This window comes from Mya arenaria, chromosome 15, assembly GCF_026914265.1.
Source record: "Mya arenaria isolate MELC-2E11 chromosome 15, ASM2691426v1".
Classification (NCBI taxonomy): domain Eukaryota; kingdom Metazoa; phylum Mollusca; class Bivalvia; order Myida; family Myidae; genus Mya; species Mya arenaria.
In genome coordinates, this window is record NC_069136.1 from 42351118 (window position 1) to 42361238 (window position 10121).

At 33.5% G+C, this 10121-nt stretch overlaps 1 protein-coding gene across 1 annotated transcript; it reads left to right on the forward strand.

Annotated features, from left to right (window-relative positions):
- Positions 1-511: 511 nt before the first annotated feature.
- On the forward strand, positions 512-9900 carry LOC128219397 (orexin receptor type 2-like). The gene is made up of 6 exons (XM_052927208.1): positions 512-895; positions 6593-6798; positions 7460-7629; positions 8187-8334; positions 8984-9096; positions 9728-9900. Exons 1-6 carry the CDS (start codon positions 512-514, stop codon positions 9898-9900), a joined length of 1194 nt encoding a protein of 397 aa, XP_052783168.1.
- The last annotated feature ends 221 nt before the right edge of the window (positions 9901-10121 follow it).

Sequence of the window (10121 nt, forward strand, 5' to 3'; positions counted from 1 at the left end):
CGTCTAAACTTGTAAAATGACTTATGTAATTGTGGACTAGTTGGACTGCAAGGGTTCTTTTTACGGATCTACTGTACGATTGGAAGGGTTCAATTTTGAAAAAAAAAATCAATGCATGATTCGACTTCCTAAATAACTTGCTGTATGCAGTGTGAATACTTTAATGACAGATATAAAATAAATATGGAAAAATAGGCAAAGAAAGTACAAATAGCACGGATGGATTGACATATGAGAGTGATATTTAGTACCGTTAAGAAGAAGATTTTGGTAATTACAAACTGTTGCCCACGAATAGCATGCATTAATGTGTGATTTACATAATTTCCAATGCCAATAACCTATTGCAGTGGCTGTCAAGCCGATAGTGTAGTTTTCCAATATTTATGAGCTATTCCATCGTCTATACGGGCATTCGTGTTTCGCCCTTGTAGATGCATGGTAGTTGAGTTCCTTTGATTAAGTTAAAACGAACACCACTATGATGGATGTGGTTCTAAATAATGAAACGATGCATAACGCACGGAATACAAGTGTTGACTTTCAAAAGGTTTTTACGCAAAATGCTACGAAAAATAGTAAACATCTAGTATGCTTAAGCAGAAATTCCAGTTTGGAGAATATCTTCGAATGTTTTATTCCAGAACCCGAAGAATGGGTACTTGTTGCGGCTTATGTTCTAACGTTTGTAGTCGGTGTTCTTGGGAATATTCTCGTCTGTTTTGCTGTTTGTAGAAACAAAGAGATGCGAACAGTTACCAACATATTTATGGTGAACTTGGCTGTGGCTGACCTAAATGTTATACTTGTTTTGTTGCCTTCGTCTCTGTTAGTCGACGTAACAGAAACATGGTTGCTTGGAAAAGCAATGTGTAAAATCAGCATTGCTCTTGGGGTATGTCATTCATTGTATAAGGACATGTATGCTCGGTAGTTTGTTATTTATATTTTTGAACAAGAATATCAGTGCCAAATACATCGTTATACGCCGTACTATATAACCCAATATTGCGAGATAGTTATCTTTTCCAAACTTATTCAAACAAAACCAACTTAAAGGAGCGAAGACTTATTGAAAATAAACGGTTTGTTGCCAGAACGATAAAAAACATTTAACTTTTCAACATGTATACCTCTATTCCTAAACATTTGCATATCAAGAAATTAACATAATCAATTCACAAAGTGCGAGAAAAACTACATTTATAGTAAATAGTAAAAAGGCATTTATATGTAAATCAATAATAAAGTTGAACTTCAATTGGCCTTTACTTCATTTTCTTTATTTCTGATATTTTAATATTTCTCTACCGGTTTCGATTGCGGTACGCGTTACAGTCCGCGATTTCTGGACGAGTGAATGTTATTTTAAAGACCTTTAAGACCATTTTTGGCGGTCGTAGTTTGACTGACGCTCCTGCCTGAACATCCTCGGCACCTCAGCGTATCATGTCCCATATAATATATATGTTATGATAGAAGATGAAGATGGTTTATTTCATATCCAAAAACCTTTACGGCCCATGAGGACAAACACCACATTTACTAGTATTTACCATGTTATATACACATACATGCTTTGGAGGAGGCACACAAAAAACAACCAAAAATAAATATTTAAACAATCCTCTAAAGAAAACAAAGTTACTTTATAAATAGTAAGTTGTTTAACATCGCCAATTCAATCTTATTATTATAGTATTATATGCGTCAGACTTATAACAAAATCACTTAACAGAGATTTCAGTATGGCATGATTTTATGATGAGTGCATGCTTAGAACTATAACAGTTAAATTATTTATAAAGATATATCGTTTGCATCTGATTATAAATTTGATATGTTAATCTGTTTACATATCTAACCATGCAGGAGCTGACTTAGCCACTGGTCGAAAACGAAAGTGTGTCTAAGAATTTTGACATGGTGACATTCAAAAATATATATACATATACATACTATTTACTTGATATGATACACTAGGGTGCTGAGGATGCTACCTGATATATACAAGATTGTTTGTATTTTTTCTTTGTTTTGTTTTAACATCTCGAATAATATTTCACAGCATTTATACTTTTCATTGTTTTATTTAATTTCATAGTTTTTTTCCTCCTTCTTTCTACAATGATACTATCATTAATACACGAAATAAAGACATAATTTTAAACCTTGTTAAGGTGAATTAGGTTGATAGTTGTCTTTGAATGACTTAATCAAACCACTTAGGGCTAGCATTATTGCTCCGGCTTGATTCCTTCGTTTACAAGTGATGTTTGTATCCGGTCGTTGAGCACTTAAAATTAATTTTTCGGTTGTTTATATTATATTTTGCGTTATCTGTCATTATTTTTAAGTTGATTCTTACTCTGATGAGGCATATATATCCTTATCTAGTAATTATTAATAAATGATGGGAAAAGTGTGCGGTTAGGGCCATGCTAACTAGTTTAACTAGTTTTGTTTCACTAACCGTTCCCTGGCGGTTCATCTATCATTTAACGTTAAAGCAATTATGATGTGGATCATTATGGTTTGTTTGTATTAGTGTATGTGGTGTAATTTTGGTTTGGATGTTTGTATTTGTGTATATTGTGTTAATATGACCGTGTCTCTAGTTCATTTTTGTTGTGGCCCTTACCTTGTGCACTTAAACAGGGTTTATTTTTGGGGCTGGTCCACAAAAATGGCTGGTTACAAAAATGAGTAAGTTTCTGTATTCGGTTGTAACAGTAGCACTACATTTCAATTCTCAAATATTTGAACATAATATAATATTCATTGTAGTAAAAAATATCAGAGAAGTACAAAATACTGGTGACAAGGTCATACACATATAGGTAATATAAATGTTATTTTTTATAACACAAAATATAAAAAGAAAAATATAGCTATGAAGTATGATAATGATTTGTAAAACAAGCAGTTTTTTGCGTAAATATCTGAAAACCAGTGATAAAAGAGTGAAGACAAAAGATCAGAACGCATATGTTCATATTTCCATATAATTCAAAATTAATGTTCTATGCATTTTTCTTAAACCGTTAGTAACGGTTTAAGCCATAAAACATTAAATTTAGAATGTAAATATGAAAATCTGCGATCTGATCTTTTGTCAACAGTCTTTCATCACTGGTTTGCAGATAATTACGCAAAAATTTTCTAATTCCAAGACAAAAAATAAAAAAAAAGTTGAAAAAAAAAACGGTGAATCTGTGAGAGTGCAGCTTAGAACATCGTTTTAAAAAAGGATCAGGTTATATGTATTGTTTCTCATAGATGCTTAATTTACATTTTGTAACAACCTTATTTTTATAATAGATGATGTACCGTAGGTTTGTAAATATGGTTATATATATATTAAAGTACAAGGCGTAAATCGCAAACAAGACCATGATTATTAGCAGATTTAGTGAACAAGTTTTACGGATTACACAGTATGAAATATGTGATCGCCACAGTATTGGAAAATTAAAAATGAGTAGACCTAATCCTTTAATTTTTTTCATGACTTGCACAGTTAGGTATTTTAAGAAAAAGAGGCATCCGAGATTGACAGGCTCGCGTCCGACGTGCTTTATACACTAAACAGGTAGACCAATGTAATCCAACTACAATCTCAGTCTCAAACAATCTCCATAAGTTTTCACAATCAAAATATGAAGCATTATCAATATAAAATGAGAACTAAGTACAGTTACGAATAAAATGCCCTACATGTGAATGTGATGTATCAAGCCAAGATCAGTCAAAACCAAACACAGTCTATCTGTGATAATACACTGTCAAATACTAGTACATTGTTGCAGTGACTAATACGTTGATAGGTTAATGAATAGATAACGCATGCGTCAGTGACCTTTTACCACGTTATTATAACATTAAACACGTCCCTCGCTTTGGCAGTAAACACGATATGATCGTATACAAAACTGCAGAACACCTTTGTTGTGTTGCCGTGACCGTTACTTTTCAAAAATTGAATATATGGCCTGTAATTTAGTCGTCAACGGCTACTCTTAGAGTAGTAAATAAGCCACATCCAATATGGCAAAATGGTCTTAAGACGAATACATTCCAAGAAGAATGATGGTTAATTTGCCTGCTCAGATACGCAACGATGGACAAGAACATAATAATATATTCTTTCTCTAAACTACCGTCAACTTACCTGGATGTTGCAAAGTTTACCAGCACTCTTAAACAATGGTCCATGCGGCAACATGACTGTTGACCAACGCTTGTCGGTGGCCACACCCTTGATATTATCATCACCAGGGATTCAGACACAGTTCGACTCTTACTCTCCCTCTATCAGCTACGCAAATGGTAGATTAACCATCAACCGTATGCCAGCATGTGGCTTTTACGGCAGCTTCAAAAGAGTATCATTTTACGACCCCCAAATAAATCGTATAAAATAGACACTCTACAAACATGGCTTCTGAATATATGAACTATTGCCAGTGTTGACACAGGTCATCAACTTCTCTCTTGAAATACGTACGAACCGAAGTCCTCACACGTTCCGCTTATAAGACCGCTTTTCAAAAAAAACTGGACTACATAAAATACACTTCAAAATGATGAAACTCTTTTTTTTATTGCAAAAGTTTTTGAAAATTTTGTTGACGTGCGTCTTGCACAATATCTTGCACAAAACACACAAGACGAAAAACTCCAGTCTGCTTATAGAAGCTCGACTCCACTGAGACTGCTTTACTGAAACACAAAGGCTTCCAATGACAACCAAATCAACCCCATGCTAGTTGAAATGTAGTGGCTATCTCGTAGTGGCTATCTCTGCACTACAGAGTACAGTACAAAACACTTTCCACCACATACAAAGCCTTGCATGGCAAAACCCAGGAGTATATCAAAAGTATATTAGAGATGAAAAGACCTTTACACGACGTAAGCTCTAGAGCTTATGCTGTAGAATTCTCCTCAAGGTTGAAAATAAATTCTGTGAATGACATGTTCTTTTAAAGAGAGCCCTGAGGACACATCTACTTATTAGGGGAACAAATTGTCATAATAAAATGAAACTTAGTTTGTCAGTTTTTTCACGGGTATGTTTTAGCAATCTGTAGGTATTACGCTGCTGTGTATGTCTATTTTACCTGTTGTATTGATGTTGCGTTTACGTTTTATTCCACTGGTTTTTAAGATGTACAGGTTCTTTCAGATTAAAGATATTAAAACTTTATAAATATCTTGAAGAATACTTATTTAGTTCTGGGCCCTTCTTTCAAGTTCTGCTTTAGTATTGCCTTTAATATTTTATAATTGTTAATACCTATTGGTAGATTGGTTGAACGTGGAAGAAGTGTTCTTTTATCATGTGTTTTTTTTATTTTCATATTTACGGATTCCTTCTTTATATTTTTTTGGATGCCTGACGTCATTTATGATAAACGTACTATATAAATGGTGATAAAATTTAATAATAATATAATTATATTTATTAATATCAATAATAATAATATAAAAATCTTAAAATAAATATTATAATAATAAAAATAATAACAATACTACTACTAATAATAATGATGATAATAATAATAATAATAATAATAATAATAATAATAATAATAATAATAATAATAATAAAAATAATAACAAAAACAATAATAATAATAATAATAATAATAATAATAACAAAAACAATAATAATAATAATAATAATAATAATAATAATAATAATAATAATTTGGTCGTATGACATTACTTTTCAATTATTGCTTAATCTGCAACTGATATTCCGAGCAGAATTGAAGCCTTGAAACAGTTTTAGACGTTGGCAAACAAATATGAATTAAACAATTCCACACAGACACTGTTGATTGCTGGTCGATTCATACCTAACAGAAATATTGAACAAATGTGCACTGACTCATATAATGGCTTAACGCATTTCTGACACGGTAAGGGACGGTCATGCTCAACCCAACGTAAGACCGCACAGAGAAACAATGTTTGGTGTATATATACGTATTTGAATAAGTTCACACTGCCTATGATAGTTTATAATCGCAAATATGCGGGAAAGCTAGTTCAAACACATTTAAATTTTGAAACGATCTGCTACAAATGTTGTTACGACAAGTGTGAGTAATTGATTTTTGAAACCGGATTGAATATTTATATGAAAAACCACAGAAAACAGCAGTCAAAAAGTTTAAACATAAGCCCCGTTCAATGGCACAGGGTCAACACGAATGACATAGAACAGAAAGAAAAACAAACATAAACCAGATACAACAACACACTACATATATATAAAACTCGAGGTGTTTTTAAAGGATTGTGAGGTACCGCCTTGGATCGGTCAGTTATGTAAATTTAATGAGAAAACCGAAGTCAACAGTTTACACAAGTTATGTCTTTGCCATCTCCGAAACAATATTAAAGGGTTATACGCTCTTTGCCGTTAAGATACTTAGGCTTCAGTGTATTTGCTGTGTCCGGGACTTCTCTTTTTTTCAACTGGAAATTGGGTTTATTTGGTTTATTTGTACAATTGTGACAAAAATGTATATTAAAATATCTAATCTCCATCGATATGTTTGCAGTTTTCTTTTTTTTACAGACCACTTGTATCGCCGTCTCCATCTTAACTCTGTGTGCGATCTCATTAGAACGATGGTACGCCATATGTCGGCCTCTCAGTTTCCATAGCAACATCAAGAGGGCCCGCATCACCATTGCCGCCATTTGGGCAGTCTCTATTGGCGTTGCCTTGCCTGAGCTCCTAGCTTCGACCTTGATACCATATCGCCCAGACACAGTATTCAGGTATCAAGTCCTTTATAAAGCGTTTTGTCGTTATTGAATTTAGTTGCAGTTATAATGTCCAGTACACTGACACCAATGCTTTTGATAATTATGTTCTGAAACATACCATGCCATTGTAAAAAAGTCGTTTAATAATGTTTAATTCGTAATTAATTACTTTTCATCGATTTGTCTGTTCACACGGGATATAATATCGCTAGTTAAGTAAGAGACCAATTGTAGTTGAGCATTCAACTCTATCAATATTCAAATACTGCATATAAAGACTTATGAATAGGCAACCTGTTTTTATTTCATGCTTGCTTGAGACATCTGTGTTTGTTTATATGTGATATTAAACACTGTTTTGAAGAATGAGGAGAAAAGTGTTATATTGAATAATCAAGCATTGGGTTTAACCACAATTAAACTCCTCCTTTGTTGACCATTCCTTGGCGGTCACTTCAACATGTTTAAATATATATTTTGTTGCATGGGAAGTCTGTCTGATTTTGTGACGTTGCGTGTCTCCTCTTCGTGTAAACACACGGCTTCCGTCTTCAACAACAAGGAGTTGATTTTGTATACCGGTAATACCAATGTTTAAGTTGTTTAAACGCCGTATGAATTGTGTGCTCATCATGGAAGCACCTGCCTGACAAATGTCCTTTTCTTGTTTAAGAACAATGTGTTACCCTGCTCTTTGGAAAAGAAGAACGGTGGCGAACTTCCAGATATGTCTGATGATGTTCTTCTATTTCCTGCCGCTTTGTCTCATAGCCTGCCTGTACACGCATATTGCTGTCGTGCTCTGGAGGAAACGTGTTCCGGGGACATCCGAAATGCGTTCGAGTATTTAACTTTTAGATCGACAAATGTACCATTTAAAACTGCACTCTAACAATTTGACCGTTTGAGTTAAAAAAAAATCAGATCGCAGTATTTTATTTTAACGGTCAAAAATTGATGTTTTATGGCTAAAAGCATTACTAAAACTTTAAGACAAATCAGTGTATCGGCATAAAACATCAATTTTCGAACATAAATATGACCAAAACCGATCTGATTTGCTGGCAGCAGTCTAATATCATTGGTTTCAAGACATTTACATAAAATTGGCCAATTCCGAGATAAAATATTGAAAAGTTGGCCAAACAGTAAATCTGTGAGAGTGCTGCTTTTAAAATTAAACAATAGCATTTTAACTTGAACGTTAATATTTAAAGGATTAGTTCTTGTTATAATAATACAATTTAGCATATAAAGAAAGCAAAATACTAGTTATTTTGACTCCTCTTATATAACACAATTACATAGACAGTAGCCATCGAGTATAAGGTAATAGAATTATATAAACATGAATTTTGCTTTTGTTCCTGTCCTGGATTATGTTGCTTGCTACTATACAGATTTCCGCTCAGCGCAAATATCGAAGCGAGCAAGTACAGACAGCGACAATCGGGTGTCTAGTCGAAGAAAGGCTGTTAAGATGTTGGTGGTGATTGTAGTGGTGTTTGCGATGTGCTTCTTGCCTAACCACACACTCAACATTCTAAGGTACACACGCAGACAACCAGTCAAAATAAGAACATTTGGCATTCTATGAACGTCATTTTGAATTGAATTTTACTCGAACGTTTATAACACAATGACAATTGTCAGTTAGACTGCAATCGGCATAAATGACTTACTCATTTATTTTAGCTAAGGGAACAGACATATATGTATATGCCATGTAGAACAAATCATCAAACTTAATACATACACATAATTATACCATACTAAAACCAATAAACTCCGATGTAATAATAATGCAGGTTCAAACAAGTTTTATCTACATGACCCTAAAAAAGCAACACATGCAATCACACGATATGTTTGAGCTGCAATACGATGCTAATGCATACCTCATGTAAGGAGAGAAACATTTTATGGTATTGTAGACACCCGTCGTAATGTGGTAAGATCATTCAGTCCCATTCAACACTGGACGAACTAAGCATGTCAACATTGTAGGAAATGAATGACCCACAAATACAAGCATCGCTTGAACAAAACTTATCATAAATAAAGTACACTTTAGTTATTATCATTACATTTTTTTGTCATGCAATTAATTGCATAGTTTAATCATTAGGCGTTTTGCTCTCTAATAACAGTTTGTATTTTTTTTTAATTTGTTTAATAAGCTGTATGCTTCTTACAGGTATTTGGAGCAACTTAAAAAGGTTCCAAACCTGAGGATGTTTGCTCTCATCGCTCACTGGTGTACATTTTTCAACAGCTGCATCAACCCAATTATCTACAACTTCATGAGCGGTAAGAACCCAATTATTTCAATCAGCCAATCGAATCAAAAAAAATTTGCTTCAAGCAACATTCATTACAGAATATTTGTTCTTCAGGAAATATTACCACAAATGTGACAGTTTGAATGACAAAGGATATTTTATTATAGTGTGAAGTCATTATCTCAAATAAAACAGCTGCAGATTCTAGAAATGATGTTGCATCACTTTGCATCTGCAAAACTCCTGTATACTGTTATACATATAATACAAGTAAACATGGTGTACATAAAAGCATCGATCTGTCCAATTTATTTTCATGATGGCTATATTACAATTAACTGTTATTATTGTATACACATTAAGTAAACAAAAAAATACTTAGATGTCAACAAACATTCTGGCTTTAAAATATTTACGAATAAATGATTATATTGTAGATATCAGTAATGATCGTATTTTTACATGCTTTCAATCTGTAGATTCAGGAGGGCACGTTTACAAATTTTACAAGAAGGTAATTGTTTTTCATTAGGTTTGCATGCCTTACCTCCTCCTCAAATATACACAATGTATAACAAAATAATAACTAATTAGTAAGACTGACAAATTGTTTTTGCTAAGCGCTTTCAACTTTTCAAGGGTATATTTTCGTGTTTTAGACAAGTTCCGGAAGGAGTTTCGTGTTGCGCTCTCTCTGTGTCGCCACTGTAGTAGAGTCAGGACTCCGCAGGGATCCATGGTTCGTTACCAAATGACTGCAGCATATACCAGGAACTTAACTGTGAAACTCAGCAACAACGAGACGGCAATAACGAAAAGGAACAGCAGTTAAACATGTTTAAAGTGTATTAAAATCGAAAAGGTTATAAACTTATTGGACTCAATAACTCTTCAGACAGCGGCTGTCTATTTTACCAGCATAGCATTTGATTGGTAAACAGTTTTAAGTGTAACATTTTTTACCTGGACAAAATACTTAAAGTTATTGAACACCATTTGTTTGGTTCGTTACTATGCATGTTGTTGTTTTTTTGTTTGATTATGCCTGATGGA